General features: G+C 49.8%; 1 protein-coding gene across 10 annotated transcripts in view; it reads left to right on the forward strand.

The window, feature by feature from the left end:
• The window catches only part of LOC118077095 (phospholipid-transporting ATPase ID), an 87,718-nt gene that overhangs the window by 27,134 nt on the left and 39,892 nt on the right, over window positions 1–20,692 (forward strand). For 9 of the 10 annotated variants that reach the window (XM_035100440.3, XM_035100444.3, XM_035100445.3 and 6 more), the window contains 5 exons: window positions 6,215–6,273; window positions 13,946–14,059; window positions 15,029–15,127; window positions 16,997–17,058; window positions 20,170–20,242. In XM_035100440.3, the coding sequence (XP_034956331.2) occupies window positions 6,215–6,273; window positions 13,946–14,059; window positions 15,029–15,127; window positions 16,997–17,058; window positions 20,170–20,242 (407 nt within the window). Of the gene's footprint in view, window positions 1–5,836; window positions 5,941–6,214; window positions 6,274–13,945; window positions 14,060–15,028; window positions 15,128–16,996; window positions 17,059–20,169; window positions 20,243–20,692 lie in introns of those variants that run through there. The other variant, XM_088652786.1, reaches the window with a different exon arrangement.

A 20,692-nucleotide genomic window follows, 5' to 3' on the forward strand; every position in this document is an offset into this window, starting at 1 on the left:
GAATGAAAGACCTCATTCCACGTGATGGACATGCCCCAAAATATAACAAAACAAAACACTGACATATGAGGAACCAAAATAAATGCTAAAACACACAATTTCTAATAATGAGCATCTCAAATGAAAATAAAGAGTAGCAATCTAAAGTTGTACAAGTATGGTTAGATTAATTTCATAGACATAATGGAAAAACTGATGTAATAAATGAAAGCAGATTATTTGCAACCTAAAGAGAAGCATCAAAGTAAAGGAAATATATAAAACTATAGCGGGAAGTAAACTAATACAGCAGGGATTTAAGCTCGTTTTGCAGACTGTAAGGAAAGAAATTACTGTTTGTATCTCTTCACTACCCCCCCCCTTTTTTTTTTTTTTTGCTGTGGGAGAAAGGAAAAAAATAACACTTGTTACTGGGGTTTAGTCTTCTTAAAGGTTCACATATCCTTTAGAAATGTTCTTCCTGGGAAAGCTGTAAGAATAATTTTTGCATGTTAGGTTGGAACTTTGCAAGGGGGGAGGTTATGCAGGAGTTAATGCTTGGGGTGAAATGCAAATGCGAGATAAGTATCTGAAGGTGCTTCCTGAATACCCATTGGAAAGGGGGAGCAGACCCTTGGTTTGCATAGTCTGGAGTTTTTTCTAAGCCCTTGACTAAAATCACAATCAGTATCCTGTTGAAAGGGGAAACAAACAACAACAAAAAGTACTCAAGCGATGAAAGTACTCAAGGATGAACTCAAAGTGGGAGTGCTGAGATATTTACCTCTGGAAAGAATTTTGCATATTAGATTTGGAATGATGGTCCAACACTTGACCCTTTTGTTTTCTCAAGTGACCCCCTGGAGTCAAAGACACATAAGGAAATTTAAACAAATTTTCCCCTGCATGGCACAGGCCCTTCAGCATTTGGTTGCTGTTTTTGTTTTGTTTTGTTTTTAACCTCCTTTTTCTCTCTATTTTTCTCTTCAAGCTGGCATAGCCTCTGTGCATGTACAAAGTTCATGATTCAGAAATCTATTGTACCATTTTTTAAAGTGCTGCACCTCTTGACAAAATTACCATCTGAATAAAGGAGGGGAAGGGGAAAGAGTAGATTTTAAAGTAGGGTTAGATTTCAAACAAAAGATAGAAACATAGCAGTGTTTTTTGTTTTTTGTTTTTTTTCCAGAGCCAGTTTAAATTCGTTTTCCTAGTTTGGAGTCTGAATACAATTTGATACATTGTTTCTTGTTTCTTGCTGCTTAAGAAGCAGGCTTAAAAATATTAAACTAACTTGGAAGCTGCAATAAAAGTTGGGTCAGATTAAAGTCCTAATGAAGTCACCAAATAAACATCTCATACCCCAGGCAAAATAAATCTTGATTTGCCCCCTTTATCTACAGGGTTCGGGGTGAATTCGTAATTGCAAATGTTTTCGTTTGTTTGTTTTTAATTAATTTATTACAGCCATGGCAGACTAAATTCTCTGCCCCCTTATCTATGGGTAATATGGTCATAGAGCCAGAATTCATAAAATCCTTTGCATTCTCATTGATTTTCAGCCTTACCAATTCCAGACAAAATTTTCTGACCCTTTATTTACAGGGATGGTCAAGGCTCATTCTGCTTGATTATGAATTTGTATGTGCTTGAACTGTTGGCTGGAGTTTTGCAGTTAAAAAAAATAGCTGACAATATGGTGGAAAAAATAACACCAGACATTCATTTTCAATGCATGATATACCATCTCTACCTCTTTCTGAATGGCACCTCAAACTCTTCATGCCAAACTTTAAAAATCTATCTTTCCATCCTTCTCCACCAAAGAGTAATGCTTGACTGAATTCAGGCCATTTCACTATACCACCAGGGTTTAAACTCACTTTTCAGTGCTTACAACACATTTTCTCTCCCTCCTTTTTGCAAGTTTGGAAAGGGTTGGAAGGGATCTTGAGTAATCTAGTCCACCCCTTCTGAAATATGGGGATCTCAACACTATCACTGCCCTTAGGATACACATACATTTGAGTACAGACGCCTGACTGGGAAGGAAACACAGGCTATGCCCTATCACGGAAGCACATGTGTGTACTAAGGGAAAAATAAGGAAGGGGAAGATTAAAAGTACCAACGTTATATAGAAGCCTTTAGCAAACCTTAAGATTGGATAAACAGTTTAAGAGGGAATTTACTTCCTTACTAAAACCATTCTGTCCATTTGAATCAAGGTTAAAGTGACTCAGATAGACATTTGCTGGCTATGGAGCCTCTACTTTTAATAACATTTCCCTAGAAGGAACACTATATTCCATAGTCACATGGTGAAACATTACATACAGAGCACATGGCTCCCTTGTGACACAGACCTTAAATATTGTGAGTTCACAAACAAACATTTTCAAGGTTACAATCTCCCTTTTCCCTTCCCTGTACAGAAAGGGGTAGGTATGCACATACACCCCTCTTTTACTCTCTAGAGAAAGATTGGGAAATGTTCAAGACTTTCATATGTGCTTAAACTTTAAACCTTAATAGAGAAAGTGATAAAAACTTATATAATCACTCCATAAAAACAACAATGACACTCTTGTTCCAACTCTGAAAACTAATAATCTTTCCTTGCCAGAAAGCAGAGCTGGGCTGAATTTCAACCCATCACCACATCAGACACATTGCCTTTCACATAGCTCTAAAATGGGGGTTAGAAGGGACCCTGAGGTCATTTAGTCTAACCCTCTAAGATACAGGATTCACAAGATTTGAATGAAAATACCAACTTTATACAGAACCCTTTAGCAGATGAGTTTTTTCCTTAAGAGACTGATATTAGGAGCCCAACAATAACCCTTCTATCCAACACAATTGAAGTTAAAACTAGACTCAGATAGACAATTCCTGGCTATGGAAGCTCTACCTTTTTGACAAACAAATCACCTTTATTGGAATAGCTGTTCAATTTTCCTTTAGTCAATATTCCTCTAGTCACTTGGAGGAAGACTCCCTTTTAGAGCCTCTCTCAATAACAAACATTTGCACACCTCATGAAGTGAACATTTTCAAGTTTCAAAATATTTTCAAAGCATTGAGCAAGCATTTTCAAACTTACTACTCTTTATTTTCCTTCATCCTGCCCCCCTTTTTTTTTTACTTTTGGAGAGGAAAAAAATGGCCTTCTACAGCCTCTTTAAAACAAACCTTTACACACTACCTCCACTCTTTTAAATATTTGCCATGTTTTTGGGTTGATCAAGCCCTTACATAAGATTATTTAAGCAAGCTTGCATTATTATTATATTATTTTAAACTATGCATGCTTAAAAAAGGCAGTCTGTGGGTGTCATGGCCAAATTCTAAACACAAACCCCTAATTTCCTAAACCTGGATTACATCTCTCATTTACTTTAAGGGGAACAATGAACTATAGCAGACACAAGGAACAGACGCACATACACTTAACAGACAACACAAACATGTAACATGCAAACATATATAATTTTATACCATAACATACTTTGTAGGATTCCTCACAAAACTTTTCTCATTCAGAGTTCACCAGGGTTAATTTTAAAGCGGAGATTCACTGTATGTTAAAGGAACCTCCTGGTAGCCATTTCCCCTCATCTGGGTGGTCCATAGTAAATCGGACCCAATGTTTTTTTCTTACAAAGTTTTTGCAATTGGTTCCCTTCAAGCTTGTCCGCCCCGGGGATTTTATGCCAATTTAAGAGAGTGAATTGGAGTGGACTTTCATCCTCAAAGTCCTTACCGGAGCCAAGCCTCAGTTGTGCTTTGCCTCGGTTGGGAGTCTGGGAAAGGAATTCCTTAGAGTGGGTTGCACCCATTTTACTTCTGTCTTTTTATACTGCAGTTCTGGGTCCCCGACCCTGTTCCTGGACACTCTTAACTTCCCGAGTCTATGACTCACCCCCACGTCCTAGTGGTGTTCCTGCCTGCCGTTCGCGTGCACTAACTACTAGGCGGCCTGGTGCAGCTAAAACCCTATTGGAACCCTCCCACTGGTCATCAATTGCCTGAGGGTTCCACAGCAACTTCCCTGCCTCTTACACACTAAACTCAGATCCTACTGAACGCTTGCCTATGCAATGCCAGGTCGGAACTGAGGAATAAAAGGTTGGAAAAGAACGGGTGCACTTGCGTTCCCTGGTCATGGGTCATACCCAACAATGGGTCGCCATGGCAGGGGGGCGTCTTCACCCGAAGATTAAGAGCAGAGGAATAGGAAACAGAGCTGGGATAGCCAGATTCCCAGATTGGTAGAAAAGGCGACAGTTTGCTCAGACTTCTGCTCAGTTTGGCAGAAGGGAGCTGGGACAGTCTTTCTAAGCACTGCGTTTAACGTAAAGACTGTTGCCCTGCACCTCAGTTCTACTTTATACCCGTGCCTTGGCAGCCTTGCTGCAACTGAGGTCCAAAGAGGAGAGTAGAAAAGGATAGTTCAAGCGGAGAAATAGATTTTTAGTTGCTGTGGTTCTTAGCTCACCCAAAGTGTCCCCTTTTAATACTCACGACCGATCCTTTCAGTCGAATCCCGTTGTCTCCAGCTTCCAACTGGTTCCTGAAGAAAAACAGCCTTGTCCCTTTAAACGTTGCTTCGTCCTGGGGGTCCCGCTTGGACTCTCAATTACTACCAAGTGCCTCGGGTCCTGAGGTTGGTTTACCCCCCTGCAAAAGAGGCAAGGGCGCGCTGGGCTCCCCTTCCTCAGTGAACCCGGAGCTCAAGGCAAAACTGGGTCCCCGAAGTGGTCGCCAAATTGTTGTAAAATTTATGCTGGTTCCTATGAACCCAGAGAAATGGATCTTGACCCAGGGAGAGCTCAAGGATCCAGGCAAGCAGACGAATTTAAGCGTCTCCTGCCCACCAAATGACAGAGACCAAACCAGGACGTACGAAGCAAGGCACTTTTATTTTTGCTGTTGCAACAGGGTCCTTCCTCTCACACAGGAGAACAAGGAAGGAACCCCAAACAAAGATGTCTTGCCCTTAAAAAGAAATTTGAAATTGGTTTCAGCCCACCCCCCAGAAGCATCATCCATATGTCACAGAAGGGGTGTAGCCCAAGACCCCTCTCCCTAGATTCATCATAGGTACATCATGAAAGGGGAGGTCTGGTGGCAGTAATCTGAGCATCCTGGACCCTGCCCCCTGCCCCCAAAACCTAATCAACAAAATTGAGAGATATTTACATTTCCCTGTTTCCCAGCCAAGTTAATCACACCCTTTTGTCTGGCACTCAGGTATCAGGATGCCAGGGATTATCACTTTAATTCCTGAGACAATGAGAAGGTTCCCCCCACCCCCCTTCTTCCTTGCAGAGGAACACCTGGTCAGAGAGAGTCAAAATGGTGTCAGAAAGGCCTGTCTTCCTGTGCTGCTTCAGACATGTTTCTGTACATTCATGTACATGTTTTATGAACCATTATTATATATATATAGATATGACCTCAAAATTCTTATAACACAGCTCATAGCCACACTTGGGCCGCCCACTGCCAGGGATTCTCTAGCTGTCATCCCTGTCATTCTAGCTGTCATTGGGACTAGATGACCAAAAGGGTCCCTTCCTGCTCCACAGTTCTATGATTTTCGTGTATCTCCAACAACAACAACAACAACAACAACATTTATACCCCGCCCATCTGGTTGGGTTTCCCCAGCCACTCTAGGCGGCTTCCAGCAAAATATTAAAATGAAATAAATAAATAAAAATTTATCAAATATCAAAAGCTTCCCTAAACAAGGCTGCCTTCAGATGTCTTCTAAAAGTCTAGTCGTTGTTTATTTCTTTGACATCTGATGGGAGGGCGTTCCACAGGGCAGGCGCCACTACAGAGAAGGCCCTCCCTCTGCCTGGTTCCCTGTAATTTCTTGCAGGGAGGGAACCGCCAGAAGACCCTCGGGAGATGGACACCCCAGTGTCTGGAGTGGAGACGCTCCTTCAGGTATACTGGACCGAGGCCGTTTAGGGCTTTAAAGGTCAGCACCAACACTTTGAATTGTGCCTGGAAACGTACTGGGAGCCAATGTAGATCTATGTGTTCTCGACTGCCGCTCCCAGTCACCAGTCTAGCTGCCGCATTCTGGATTAGTTGCAGTTTCCGGGTCACCTTCAAAGGTAGCCCCACATAGAGCACATCTCCAAGCAGTGTACAAGTCCCATTTTGTGTCCCTCTGTCCTCCCCCCCCCCCGTCTAACTTCTTCTCTCTCCTCCACAGAGCATGAGAGGCACCTTCGCGCCAACGATCGAGCCTTCAACCTCCAGTTTGAATATGCCGTAAGTAACTGGGCGCCAGCAGCTGCATATTCTAGCCAAGCTCAAGCCAAACGGTCGCAGAGCAAGAGCGGCTGCCTGTTTAGAGCTGCCACTTGGAGAGTGTGGGGAGCAGGGATCCTGAGCTCAGGGGGGTTGCTTTGCCGGTGGGGGGGGGGCAGCACCTTGGAGTTGCCAGGCACTGGAGTTTTGCACACTGTCAGAGAGTTGGGCTAGGACCTGAGAGACCAGGGTTCAAATCTCCCCACTTGGCCATGGTGCTCCCTGAGTGATCCCTCCTGGGGGCGGCTGACGCCTGACCAGCTGGAGCGTCTGGGCGCTTGGATGGCATCTGGGTGTGTTTGTTTTGCTGCGGCTCTTCCAGCTGGCCACGGGGTCTTGGAACCTGCAAAAGTCAGGAACTCAAGCAAAGCGCCCACTAAACAGATGTTTGCAGGGAGCGGGAAAGGGGGGAAGCCAGAGCATTGCTGAGCTCCAGACTGGACTGCCGGCACCATGGCACTGGGCTTGTCTTCCCAATTGCAGTCCCCCAATGAAGTGCGGGGAGCATTTTCTGGGGGGAAGTGGAGGGGCAGAGGCAAAACTGCTCGGACTTGTGCTTTCTAGGTGCAGGACAAGCAGAAGTGTGGGTGAGCCCTCCGTGGAAGCAAAGAGCCCCACTGCACCCCCACAGATGGAGATAGTCTCTGGGGTGTTCTGGATGTGCCCCATGGACAGCCCTTGCGACACTAGCAATGGCTCACCCCGCGGCTCATGCAGAGTGATACTTGGCAAACCAGTCCCCTTCCGCCTTGTGAGGCATTTTCCTGCCGCAGAGCCTCAGGGCCTGGGAAACCTCCGTTTCCCATGTGAACCTGTCACAGGACTGTGCCTTTTTGTTCCTGCATTAGCTGAGCAGAAGGCTCTGCAGGAGCGAGGAGGAAGGAGGCGTGAGGGAGGAAGCCAAGAAGCCTGACAGCCTTCGCTGAGGACACACACAAAGACATGCCACCTTTTCCGAATCTCACGTTGTCAGTTGCCCTGAGATCCGCCAAGCCTCCTCTCCCTTCCCAAAATAGCGCTGTGGATTCCCACTCCTTGCTGCTAACTGACACCTGAAGCTGCTCCCTTGTGCAGGAAGGCTTGAGTGAGAACAGGAGCCCCCACGCTGGTGAGCAGCCCAGGGGGGCAAAGGCCTGGCAGGAAGAAGGTGTGATCACATTGCAGGCCTGGAAGGAGGAGGAGGAGGAGGAGGAGGAGGAGGAGGAGGAGGAGGAGGAGGAGGAGGAGGGAACAGAACGCAAGACCCTCAGAAGAGCCCTTCTGAATCAGGCCACACAAGAGCCATCTCGCCCCAGCATCCCGTTTTCACTGCTGCCAACCACATTGCCTGTGAGAAGCCCACAAGCAGGGCATGAGCACAAGAGCTCTCTGCCCACCAGCAGCTCCCAGTAGCTGGCATTCGGGGGAAGAATGCCTCTGGCACTGAGAGCCTTTCTCTCCGTGAATTTGCCCAGTCCTCTTATGGGCAGCTTAGGGGGCGGCCATCTACTGAGCCGGCTCTGTGGTCACTCCTCTGTCCAAGGCTGACCGTGTCCAGGCATGGTGCTGGCTGTCTCTGGGGCCAGGAACCCTGATCCAGATCAGGAGACCCACACCTGAGTCCCTCGAGGGATCAGGAGCTGGGATCAGTTTGGGATTTGCATCCCAGGTGCCATTTGGAGGCGCATGGGCTCAGTCCAGCTTCCTGCCTGCACTTTGGTCCCCCTTGTTTAGATTTATGTCCCACCTTTCTGCCCAGTGGCACCCGAGGCCACCATCCCCGAGGGCTGATGAAGAAGGCCAACTTTGCTCACAGATCTCCTTAGCTGGAGGAAATCCTGGTCCCTCTCCCCCCTTGTCTCTCTCTCTCTGTTTCTGCATATCCGTGCTTGCCGTTTTTGCCCTTTACCAATTGTGGGTTGCATCCTGCTAGGCCCGACCCTGGCATATGATGGGTCAGAACTCTGACCTGGAACAAGGCAGCTTTTAGTATTCCAAAAGGAAAGGGAGAAACCAAATACAGAACAATTAGAGCAGTGAGTGTGGCAGAGAAGGAAGTTGGAGGGAGAGAGGCTCTCTTGGAGAAAAGAAGGGGCCGCTTTGGGGCATCTACAAATGTGACTTATTTTGGAAGCAAAAGCTGCTTTCTGGAAGGGCGCCCTATCTGCTGAAGATGGGCGTATCTCTGAACAAGTGGCTTCCACAGTCTTTTAAAGCAGAGCTTGGCCGGCCGTCTGTCAGGGGTTCTTGAGCTGCGGCTCCTACATTACAGGGGGTTGGACTAGAGGGCGTTTGGGCATCCCTTCCAACTCCACAATTCTAGGATTCTGTGATTTTCCTCCCACTAGAGCCAGTTGGTCAAGGTGGTGGACCCTGGGGCAGAGAGAGAGTCCAGGGCCTTGCATCTCCTGCTTCCCTTTCCCCTTTTCTGCAGGCAACTTCCCAGAAGCTCCTCTGAGGTTAAGGGGGGCTAGGAGCAGAACAATGGGTGGGGGCTGCCTGTCTGGACAGCTTGCGTGTCTGGAGGTGGCCAGGCTGAGGAGGAGGAGAGCAAATGACTTGGAGGAGGAAACGGGATGGCCGGCAGCCCGGCCTTGGCTGTCAACCAGCGCAGCTGCCCAGGGTGGAGGAAAGAGAACCGGGCGCCTCTCCTGGGGGCAGAGAAAGCACTGACGGGCACAGCAGCCGCAGCTCAGATTGGCTGGCCCTGCCTTGACTGGATGCTCAGGGGCTGGGGATCCTGGCTTGGCCACTGAGCGCTTCCCATGTGATGCCCCTGGAGAAGGACCAGGTCATAGAATCCTAGAATGGTAGAGATGGAAGAGACTCTGGGGGTCATCCAGTCCAACCCCTGCAAGGCAGGAACAGGCAGCTGCCCCATAGGGGGGCTGAACCTGCCGCCTTATTTTTATCAGTAGCGCCAGGTTCTAAGCAGCTGCGCTATCATGCAAGCGTCAAGGTTGGCAAGCAGGCAGCTGGGCCAAGTAAGGCAGAAGAGCTCAGGATACCAGGAGACTCCTGCAGGTGACTCAGGCCAGGGAAGGAGCACCTCCCCGCCCTCAGTGTGATGGCCTGGGACTCTGGCTTGGACTCCAAACCAGAGGAATCACAGCCTGTACTGGACCCTCTGCTTGGGACATTGGCTGAACCAAGTTTGGGGCCTGGTCCTGAGGAGCCTCAGTCCGCTCAACCTCCTCTGCAGCAAGCATCAGCTGAGCCGAGTCTGGGGCCTGATCCTGCCCTGGTTCCAGATGCAGAGGATACCTTGTTGCCATCAGCCGGGTCGTCACCAGCAGCTGGCCCACTGCCGGCTGGGGCTGCGGCGGCTACTGGGTCCAGTAACCCACCGGCGTCTCCTGAGCTGCAGAGACTCAGGGCTGATAGAAGGAGGGACCTGAGTACTCGCAGGAGGAGTGCTCGCCTCCAGGCAAGGCGAGGAAGTGAGTTGCCAGGGGATCGAGGCCATCCGTTACCCTGTTCTAGATAAACACGGCCAAACCCCACCCCAGGTTGCAGGAGCAAGATTGTTGGTTGCTAGACCCTGCCAGTGTTCCTGCCTTCAACCTGCCTTGCTTTCCTGCCCCTGCTTCTGACCTGCCTTAGTTCCTGACCTGCGTACCTGTTCCTGACCTCACCTGACACCCTGCCCTGCTCCCAGCTTCGGCTACTTTGGACTGTCTCAACCTTGAACCTTTGGACCAGACTTTGACTACGCCTCTTGGGTAACCCTAGGGACCAGCACAATCAGCATCTTTCCTGCCCCAATGGGGAGCAGGGCCATAAGCCTCCCGTGCTGATTCTCCCCAGCCACAGGTTTCCAGAGCTAGACTGCCTCTGAACATGGAAGCTCCACTAAAGCTGTCGTGACCAGAACCCGCAGCCCGATCTATCTATCCTAAGCAGTTCCCAGGCATAGATCTAGGCCCATGGGCCCCTTGGCTGCTCTTATGAGTCCTGCCTTATGCAGCCATGGACTTTGGCAGCATGGGAAGAATCCAGTCACCCATCCCTGGATGGGGGATTCAAATGACCAGAAAGGAGATTCTAAACAGAGTTTGGATGAGCGCCTATTGGAGATTCTCTTGCTGTGATTTCTGCATTGCAGGGGGTTGGACTAGATGACCCTTGGTGTTCCTTCCAACTGCACTTCTGTGATTCTATGACATGATGAAGGGCCTCCTACCAAGGCTCACAGATGCAGCCCTCTTGGGACCCCCAGGATGTGGTTTTGTGAAATGGAGACCCCCTGGGAGGAGGAAGTTCCTGCAAGTCCAGGCCAGGTGCGGCTGCTTGTCTTGAGCCCCCAGCAGGATGCCCAAGCCAGTTGCGAGCTGGCATATCACAGCTGACATGGCAGGGAAGCAGGGCTGCAGCCTCTGCCTGCCAGTTCACCCAGAGGTGAATGAGATGCCTTTCCGTGTCACTCTCACTGACCTCCCTGTAAAGGTCAGGGAGGGCAGAGTCTGGAAACCAAGCTCTTTGAGAGATGGTTGGAGGAGCTGGGAATGCTTGGCCTGGAGAAGAGAAGACTGATATCTGATATGTTTCTCGATATCTCAAGGGCTGTCACATGGAAGAGGGAGCAAGCTTGCTTCCTGCTGCTCTGGAGGGTAGGACTCGAACCCATGGCTTCAAGTTACAAGAAAGGAGACTCTGAATAAACATCAGGAATAACTCTCCGGTGTCAAGAGCTGTTTAACAGTGGCACAGGGTCCCTCGTGAGGTATCGGACTCTCCTTCCTTGGAGGTTTTTAAGCAGAGGTTGGATGGCCACCTGTCAGGGATGCTTCAGCCGAGTCTCCTGCATTGCAGGGGGGTGGACTAGATGACCCCCGGGGGTCCTTCCCAACTCTCTACAATTCTATGGTGCTATGATTCTCCAGCAGAGTGCTTACACAGGGCAGAGGGGGGGGGGGTCTCCTTGGGAAGGGAATGTTTCTGTTGCAACTTCACGCAATGGTAGCAATCATGTGGGGGAGGATTATGGCAGGCGCAGCACGGAAAGTGCTTAATGATGAGCATGTGTCAAGTGCTAATCACCCACTCATCTTCTCTCTGCCACAGTCAGACACAGCCTGTTAAACACAGCGGGAGGACCCAAAACTCTTCCGAAGGAGGTGGAGGCAATGCTCTCCGCTGCAATCTCCACCGTCTCCTAATGACTAAATCACCAAAGGCGGCAAGAGCAGGGGGTGCTGAGCCGGTGCAGCTGCTCTCTGGGGCATCTCCCCAAATTTAGGAAGCTCTCTTGCAGCCTGAGCAGCCAAGGGAGAAGCCCAGAACTTGATGGCACCAACTAAGCCCTGCATGTGAAAGAGTTTGGACGAGCATTTCTGTGTCTAGAGGCACTCTAGAAATGCGTCTCTCTGCATTTTTTGCAAGCAATTAATCCTGCATCCTATTTATGTATCCGGGAGGACGTTCAGAAACTTTGCAGAATTGGGCGCGTGAGCTGAGCCTTCTTCCAGAGCTGCTGGGTTTGGCTCAGTTCAGCTAACAAGCTTGGGGTTGGGGGTCCTCCTCCTCCTTTGCCTTCCAGTCCTGGATGCCACAGGATTTAAGTTCAAAAAGAAGGGTATTGACGAGTTGGAAGGGGTGCGGAGGACGGCGACCAAGATGATCAAGAGTTTGGAAACCCAGCCTTATGAGGAGCGGTTGAGGGAACTGGGGATATTTAGCCTGGAAAAGAGGAGACCGAGAGGTGATAGGAGAGATATCTCAGGGGCTGTCACACAGGAGATGGAGCAAGCTTGTTACCTGCTCCAGAGGGGAGGGCCCAAACCAATTCAAAGCTCAAGAAAGGAGATTCTGACTTAACATTAGCAAGAACTTCCTGATAGGAAGAGCCATTTGACGTCCCTCAGAAGTTGACCTCACTGGAAGTTTTAAAGCAGAGGATGGGTGGCAGTTTGTCAGGGATGCTTTAGCTGCGATTCCTGCACTGCTGGAGGTGGGACTAGATGGCCCCTGGGGGTACCTTCCAACTCTACAATTCTATGCATCTATATGACCGTGGAGCTCATGGCCCTGACTAGCCACGTCAGGCCCTCGCTCTGCTGCATCCTGAGCTGTCCCTGGTTGGTGCTGCGTCCCACTGGCCCAATCCTGAGGCTCTGTGAGGGTTCGGTGCACCTTCCCGGATCAGGAGATTAAGAGGCGCTTCCGTGCGGAGAGCAGAGATGCAACATTTAACTGCCTCCCCAGGAGGCCCCTAAATGGAACTGCAGAAGTTCCTCTGAGGGAAGGTTGAGCTTCCAAAAAAGCAGCTCCCTAAAGTGATGAGGGGTTCTCTTTTTTTGCACTTTCATGGGGCCAAGAAGGAAACGAGGTTGTTGGCGCTTGACTTGGGGTAGATCTGAAAGCGAGGCCCCCATTCTGTCTGCCTCTGTCCGGGGAGCCCCTGATTCCTCGCACCCTCTTCTGAGCCACCAGGTGGGAGCCTCCCTCTCCCCCTGCTCCTGATCAGGATCCTGAATCTTCCCAGGAGCAGGACGACAGTGTAGATTTGGAACAGTGGTTTGCAGAGGGACATAGCTCAGAAGGCAGAAGCTGGGAAATACTGGGTGGGGAGCAACTAGGAGACAAAACACTGGGGGGGGGGAGTTAACAGACTCCCTTTCGCTGGAGTTCATCCACTCAGCCCAAGGTCAAGCAGAACAGATAAGGTGGCAGAACAGAAAGGACAGTGGTTGCGAGATCAGGTTGCAAGACACGGAAGTGATGTGGGTGATTGGGGGGGAAGCACCTTCATTCCTAGAAATGAATTCTTTTTTCTCTCTCTATGATTATTACAATTTCTAACTGGTAAGAGACTCCTTTCACTTTGTTCTGCTTATCTACTGCGGGGGGGGGGGGAGCTGAGTCCCCGAAGCTCTTTGTATGTCACGTTAGCTGAGGAAGACTCTGTTTCTCCTGAGGCAGCAAGGAAACTCTTGGGGTGGGGGCAAAGGCCAGGGACAGTGAGGGGCTTCTGCTGACTCACTTTCTCCATTGCTTGTGGGGATGAAATGGAGACCCTGCCCCCCATTCCCCCCACCCTTTGTGGTGTCTAGCAGAATTCTCCTCGGTTCCTCCTGCTTCCCCCCCCCATCTTGTCACCTTCTCCCACCCCCACTGCCAGTGGCTCCCAAAGTGCGTGGTACCACCCCAGGGGTTGGAGGATTACCTGGGGGGCGCTAAGAGTCAGGGGAGGCAGGGAGGGCGACGGAGGTGTAAATGATGACGAGACTTTGCAAAGCTGGTAGCACTGGATCAAGTTTGATACTTTCGTTGGAATAATTAAACCAAATGGTTTTATTGGGATTTTGAATGAATGTGCAACGGATCACTTTTGAATTTTATTGCTTTGTTATCTTTCTGAGTGAGTCGTGGAAGCTGCTGTTCTGAATAATGTTTTTGATAGGTCATGGTGGGGCACAGGGGATGAGTTGATGGAATGGGGGTGGAGTTTGGGGACCTCTTTGCAGCACCCTTGTAGATCAGGCTCTGGACAAGAAGGTTGAGGTGGGGGGGGGTGAGCCTGGGACCAGGTGGCTGCCTTAGGAGGACGGTGGGTTGCTGGCGTGCCACCCTCCTTGCCTGCTGCCAAGGGGTGGGGAGTGGAGCGGGGGCCCCTTTCTCTCCTGGCCTCAATCCCTGCCTTTTCTTCCCCCAGAGAAACTCCATCCAAACCTCCAAGTACAATGTCTTCACCTTCCTGCCTCTCAACCTGTTTGAGCAGTTCCAGCGCGTGGCCAACGCTTACTTCCTCTTCCTCCTCATCCTGCAGGTAGGAGTTCCCCAGCTCCTCCTCCTCCTGTCTCTTCCCTCGCTGTTGCTGCAGGAAGGCTCCCCTTCCGCATCCGGAGGCAGCCTTCCCCAACCTGGTGCCCTCTTCCCTCAGCCCTGCCAGCTGCCTTCGGATGGGGCACCTTCCAAATCCTGGCAGGCAGTGTGCTGAGCCGCTGGCAGGGGAGCGGGGTGAAGCCAGCTGGCAACCCTTTTAATGAACACTTTATAGAGCCCCTCCCTCCCAAGGGGGCAGACACTACCTCCTTGGAGATTTTTGGGGCAGAGGCTGGATGGCCATCTGTCAGGGAATATTGATCTTTGATTCCTGCATGGCTGGGGGTTGGATTCGATGGCCCTTGGAGCTTCCTTCCAGTCCTGCAATTCTAGGACGACTCTGTCATGGAATTCTACTCAATCCAGAGCAGATTCCAATGTATAGTAAGCAGAGGAAAAACTTAAACACGTTGCAGGATTCCCAAAAAGTAGACCAGAGGCAATTGCATTGCATGCAGCAGAGCTTTCCTGCTACTGAAGGCAAATGAGCAGAATGGTCAAATCCCATCCATTCAGGATTGGCATTGTCCATAAGAAGTCCAGTTGCAGCAGACTTCACTTAAACTTACAATAACTTACAATCTAAGTCTAAACCTTAACACTACCGGTATATACAGAACCCAGGAAAAGAGACAGAAAGAGGAAGTGAAACCCTTGCCTTGCCCCTTCCGGTCTTATTTTTATAGTCAGCATAACCTTGACAGAAAAGAAAGGAATTTAAACCAGTTGTACTCCGCTTCCCAGAAGGAATAACCCAAACTTCAGGAACCTTCTGCTTGTTTCTTTTATGCAGAGAAGCTTCCAGAACCCTCTTGAATTAAGTAGAATAGGAAAGATCTCTACACACCAGATCAATTCTTTCTGCACTAAGAGATGCAAGCTGACAGGCTCTGCCTCTTCTTCCCCCCTGCAGCTCATCCCTGAGATTTCTTCCCTCTCCTGGTTCACCACGGTGGTCCCCCTCATCTTGGTGCTGGCCGTGTCGGCAGCAAAGGACGCCATTGATGACGTGGTAAGATTTTTGAGCCTGCAAACGCCTCCCGTGAAGAGCTTGCCCTGTGGCCGACCCCCTTGGGAGCAAGCACCCAGCTTCCTCCTTGCGCAGTCAACGTGATGTGGAACCAGGAGGGGGCACCAGAGGGGCTGTACATTGGCAAGCGTGCTCTCTGCGGGGAGAGCCCACGGTCTGTCCTGCAAAGCGACCAGACTCCCCGTGTGACTCGTTGCACAGTGATGGCCCACGTCTCCACGCCATGCAAGAGGAAGGGGGAACAAATCCCTTGGGAAATCCCGACACCCGGTGTCTCTGAAATGGAAGGGCAAGAAGCTGCAAGGATCCAGGAGACCTCCCAGGCCAGACCACCTGGAGGCCATGAGGGGCTTGCAGGGGGTCTTGGTCCCCAGGGGGGGAGGGTCCAGACCCCCCCAGACCTGCAGCCACGTGACTCCCCCTCACTGGAGGTTTCTAAGCAGAGGTTGGATGGTCACCTGTCAGCTGTGATTCCTGCATTGCAGGAGGTTGGACTAGAAGACCCTTGTGTGTCCCTTCCAACTCTACAGTTCTATGATTCTCTGTGGCAATAAGCTAGTGAGACTAAACACTGGGCTGCTACTTCCTTGGCCGCCGCCCCTGCTCTCTTTTAGCTGCTGTCTCTGTTTTAACCTCCCTTCTTTAATTGCTTGTTGTGACTTCCCATCGCTGGCTGCCTCGCAAATCAGTCTGCTTACAAGATCAGATGGACCTGGTTTAAATGAGAAAGCAGAGCCCAGTTGCTGTGCTCTGGAAAGCCTTATCCTGGTGGCGTCAGGTCCCAAGGTGCTCAGCTTAATTCTTGAGCACAATGGGGGTGCCCTCCCTCCACCACCCCTGGAGCAGCAGTCACAGCCGCCGTCACCAGAAGGGCTCAGACAAGGCTTCCCCCAAGGCTGAGGGGTCAAGTGAGATCTTCTTCTGGGAGGTTTTCCAAAGAAGGCTAGGCAGACTCTCTGCTCGCAGCAAATAATAATAATAATAATAATAATAATAATAATAATAATAATAATAATACAGTGGTACCTTGGTTCTCAAACTTAATCCGTTATGGAAGTCCGTTCCAAAACCAAAGCGTTCCAAAACCAAGGCGCTCTTACCCATAGAAAGTAATGCAAAACGGATTAATCCGTTCCAAACTTTTAAAAACAACCCCTAAAACAGCAATTGGACATGAGTTTTACTATCTAACGAGACCATTGATCCATAAAATGATAGCAATAATCAATGTACTGTACTATAAAATAAATAAGACAGTATTGTAGATTATAAAATAATGTTGTTTTAAAAAAATCTTACCTGCACTGATTATCGTCATTGTTTGGACGAGGAGCTTTTATCTGTTTCCGCAGTCATGCAATCCATCAATCAGTAGCTAAACTGGGTTCCACACAGTTACAAAAACAAATTAACCGAAAAATCCTCAAAAACAAAAACGCAAAATAAATAGGAAAAACAAAAGTGCCAAACTTAATCCATTCCGGAAGTTCGTTTGACTTCCAGAATGTTCGAAAACCAAGGCGCAGCTTCTGATTGGTGCAGGCGCCCCTGAAACAATAGCCGACAGCTGCATTGGACGTTTGACTTCCAAAAAAGTTCCCAAACCAGAACACTTACTTTTGGGTTTGGGGCGTTTGGGAACCAAGGCGTTTGAGTACCAAGGTACCACTGTAATTATTTGTACCCTGCGCATCTGACTGGGTTCCCCCAGCCACTCCAGCATATACAAAAACATAATAAAACATAATGAGGCAACACTGAAGTCTAGAATAACCAGCCAGGGGGAGAGAGGCTAACTTCTGACTCCCTGTTTTGAGTTCAGGTTCCATCTTTGCCTTCCATGTTTTCCAGAATCGACATGCAAACGACAAGCAAGTCAACAACCGTCCTGTCAAGGTGCTGATGAACGGCAGGTGAGTAGGGCTCTCTCCCCTTGTGACGGCCTCCTAAGGCTGCCTTCATCTTTGCAGGGCAACGTACAGTTCATCCATGGTCCACCCCCCCCCCCAGGAAGACTGCTCTTTAGCGCTCCATCGGAACAAATGGCAATTCAGTTTTTCCCCGTTTGCTCTGATTTACCACTAACGAACAGATTTTCTGTTATGTCTTGAGCTTGGATCCCAGAACAACAACAACAACAACAACAAATTATTATTTATACCCCGCCCATCTGGCTGGGTTTCCCCAGCCACTCTGGGTGGCTTCCAACAGAAAAATGAAATAAAATAATCTATTAAACATTAAAAGCTTCCCTAAACAGGGCTGCCTTCAGATGTTTTCTAAAAGTCTGGTAGTTGTTTTTCTCTTTGACATCTGATGGGAAGGCGTTCCACAGGGCGGGCCCCACTACCGAGAAGGCCCTCTGCCTAGTTTCCTGCAACGAGGGAACCACCAGAAGGCTCTCGGCACTTGACCTCAGTGTCCAGGCAGAACGATGGGGGTGGAGACACTCCTTCAGGTATACTGGACCAAGGCCGTTTAGGGATTTAAAGGTCAGCACCAACACTTTGAATTGTGCTCGGAAACGTACTGGGAGCCAATGGAGGTCTTTCAAGACCGGTGTTATGTGGTCTTGGTGGCCACTTCTAGTCACCAGTCTAGCTGCCGCATTCTGGATTAGTTGTAGTCACCTTCAAAGGTAGCCCCACGTAGAGCGCATTGCAGTAGTCCAAGCGAGAGATAACTAGAGCATGCACCACTCTGATGAGACAGTCCGCAGGCAGGTAGGGTCTCAGCCTGCGTACCAGATGGAGCTGGTAGACAGCTGCCCTGGACACAGAATTGACCTGCGCCTCCATGGACAGCTGTGAGTCCAAAATGACTCCCAGGCTGCGCACCTGGTCTTTCAGGGGCACAGTTACCCCATTCAGAACCAGGGAATCCTCCACACCTGCCCGCCTCCTGTCCCCCACGAACAGTACTTCTGTCTTGTCAGGATTCAACCTCAACCTGTTAGCCGCCATCCATCCTCCAACCGCCTCCAGACACTCACACAGGACCTTCACCGCCTTCACTGGTTCTGATTTGAAAAAGAGGTAGAGCTGGGTATCATCCGCATACTGATGAACACCCAGCCCAAACCCCCTCCCAGCGGCTGCATGTAGATGTTAAAAAGCATGGGGGAGAGGACAGAACCCCGAGGCACCCCACAAGTGAGAGCCCAGGGGTCCGAACACTCATCCCCCACCACCACTTTCTGAACACGGTCCAGGAGGAAGGAGCGGAACCACTGCATGACAGTGCCCCCAGCTCCCAAGCCCTCTAGACCAGGGGTCCCCAGACTACGGCCCGGGGGCCGGATGCGGCCCAATTGGCCTGCCAATCCGGCCCGCGACGACCCCCGCCGCCCGCCGCCTGCTCTTATGGCGCGCAGCGCGGTAGCGCTCTTCCGGGTCGGGGGAAAAGCGCCAAAAATCCTTTGTGCGCATGCGTATGGGCCTCTCCCGACCCGGAAGAGGTCATTTCTGGTGCACTTCCGGGTCGGGGGAGGCCCATATGCATGCGCACAACGGATTTTCGGCGCTTTTTCCACCCTGGAAGCGCGCCGCCGCGCCAGTAAACGCCCGTGCGCATGCGCATGGGCGCGCACTCCCCCGTCCTCCGGTCCGCCACGCGATCGGCGCAGTGGGAACCAGCCCAAACTCCAGTAAGTCTGGGGACCCCTGCTCTAGACGGTCCAGAAGGATGTTATGGTCGATGGTGTCAAAAGCTGCTGAGAGATCCAGCAGAACTAGGAAACAGCTCTCACCTTTGTCCTTAGCTCGCTGGAGATCATCAACCAGTGCAACCAAGGCAGTTTCAGTCCTATGAATAGGCAGGTAGGATTGTAGAATGGAGTAACTTGATTGGCCCGTAGGAGCTGTCCAATCCAGGAGGGGAGTTTGAATCAGCCTATCCCGTGTGACTGATGGTGTCAAAAAAGTATATTAGCCTGGGGGGTCTAAGCGGGGCAGCACCAATTCTTACAGGATGACTGACTGTTTTCACTGTGAGTTGAAATAAACACAAGAAACCGGTGGCTCCACCCTGAGTTTATTTCATTTTCCCTGGAAAAGGAGCAGGGCAAGGGGGAAACCGCTCAGACACAATCTTTCTAGGACAAGTGGAACTGTGGGTTAGGCAAGGGACATGGGTTCAAGTGCAACAGAAAGTGTGTTTGGAAGGTAGCCATGCCCCCTTGCTCCTCCTCCCCCCCCAAAAAAAAATCCCTGAGTCCCTGAGCTGGGACCTCAGATCCAAGAAACCCTTTGAGAAAGGCTCCTTTGTGTGGCTGGAAGCCGGATGAGCCCAGCTCCCTTCTGGATGGAGCCAGACTTTCCTTGCCTTTGCTTGCAGCATCACAATCGTGCCCTGCGGTACCTGCAGCAGCCATGGCCACTTAGGGATCCTGGGGGCTTTGCTGTGGAGGTCTAGGCGGCCTCTGTGACGGTGGGGGGGCTGCTTCATTCTCTTTCCCCAGGCAAAGAATGGGGGTGCAGAGCATGCAGCCCCCCTTAAGCCACCAGGGAAGGGGGCAAAGCGGCTTGATTTGCTTGCGGGTGTGTCTGTCAACCCCACTGCAAAGCCAGGCCCACCCCATGGCTGAAGGGCTCACTGTGGGGGCTCTTTTCTCATTACTCTCATCTTCACCTTTCGTCTATCTTTCCAACGGATTTATTCGTAATCGGCTTATGCGACACATTTTCTCTGATATCCCACCTTCCCTTGAAATTTAAACTGAGGCACCGCGGAGAATTAAGAGCATCAGAGTCCATCAAATGCTAAATAGCCTTTTCAGAATTTGCTAATATAAGAGGCAGGATAAAACAGACGACATTTTTCCCTGATGTTTTAGTGCTTTTACTGATCATTTTATTGTTTCATTCTCTTTGTAAACCACTTTGAGGGTTTTGTTTGTTTGTTTGTTTTACAATCAAGTGGTATGGAAATTTTATGAAATAATCATAATATTGTAAAACAACAACTGCACACACCCACACCCTTGGGCTGCTGCTGGGTGCTGATTAAGTGCGGTTTTCTTCCAGCCTGAAGGATGATCTGTGGCTGAATGTTGAAGTCGGGGACATAATCAAGTTGGAGAACAACAACTTTGTGACTGTGAGTACTCCCCCCCCCCTTCACTCCTGGTGCCACAAAGGCGCCTTTGAACTCCTTTGGAGATCCGGTTCCAGAGCTGTGTCTGGCTCAAGGACTCTGTCCTCCCAAGTTGGGTGCCTCAGACCCCTGCAACAGCTCTCCATGATTGCCACAGGCACAGAGGGAGAGGGAGAGGGAGAGGGAGAGAGAGAGAGAGAGAGAGGTGGAATCTACACAAATTTTTAAAAGTTCTAAAAATTCTTTTCTTCAAAGCATTTTAAAGAATACATTAATTTTCCATAAGGCTCATCATCGCAATCTAGATGTCAAATTGTATATTGCACTTAAAGCACACTTAAAGTGATTTATTTGCAGCTGTATAGCTGAGTCCAGAGTCCTTCCCATCACTTACTGCTACTTGAACTCCTTTACCAGGAACTGATGGAGACTGGACCTGGGACATTGCGCAAG

The sequence above is a fragment of the Zootoca vivipara genome, chromosome 10, assembly GCF_965207765.1.
Source record: "Zootoca vivipara chromosome 10, rZooViv2.hap1.1, whole genome shotgun sequence".
NCBI lineage: Eukaryota > Metazoa > Chordata > Lepidosauria > Squamata > Lacertidae > Zootoca > Zootoca vivipara.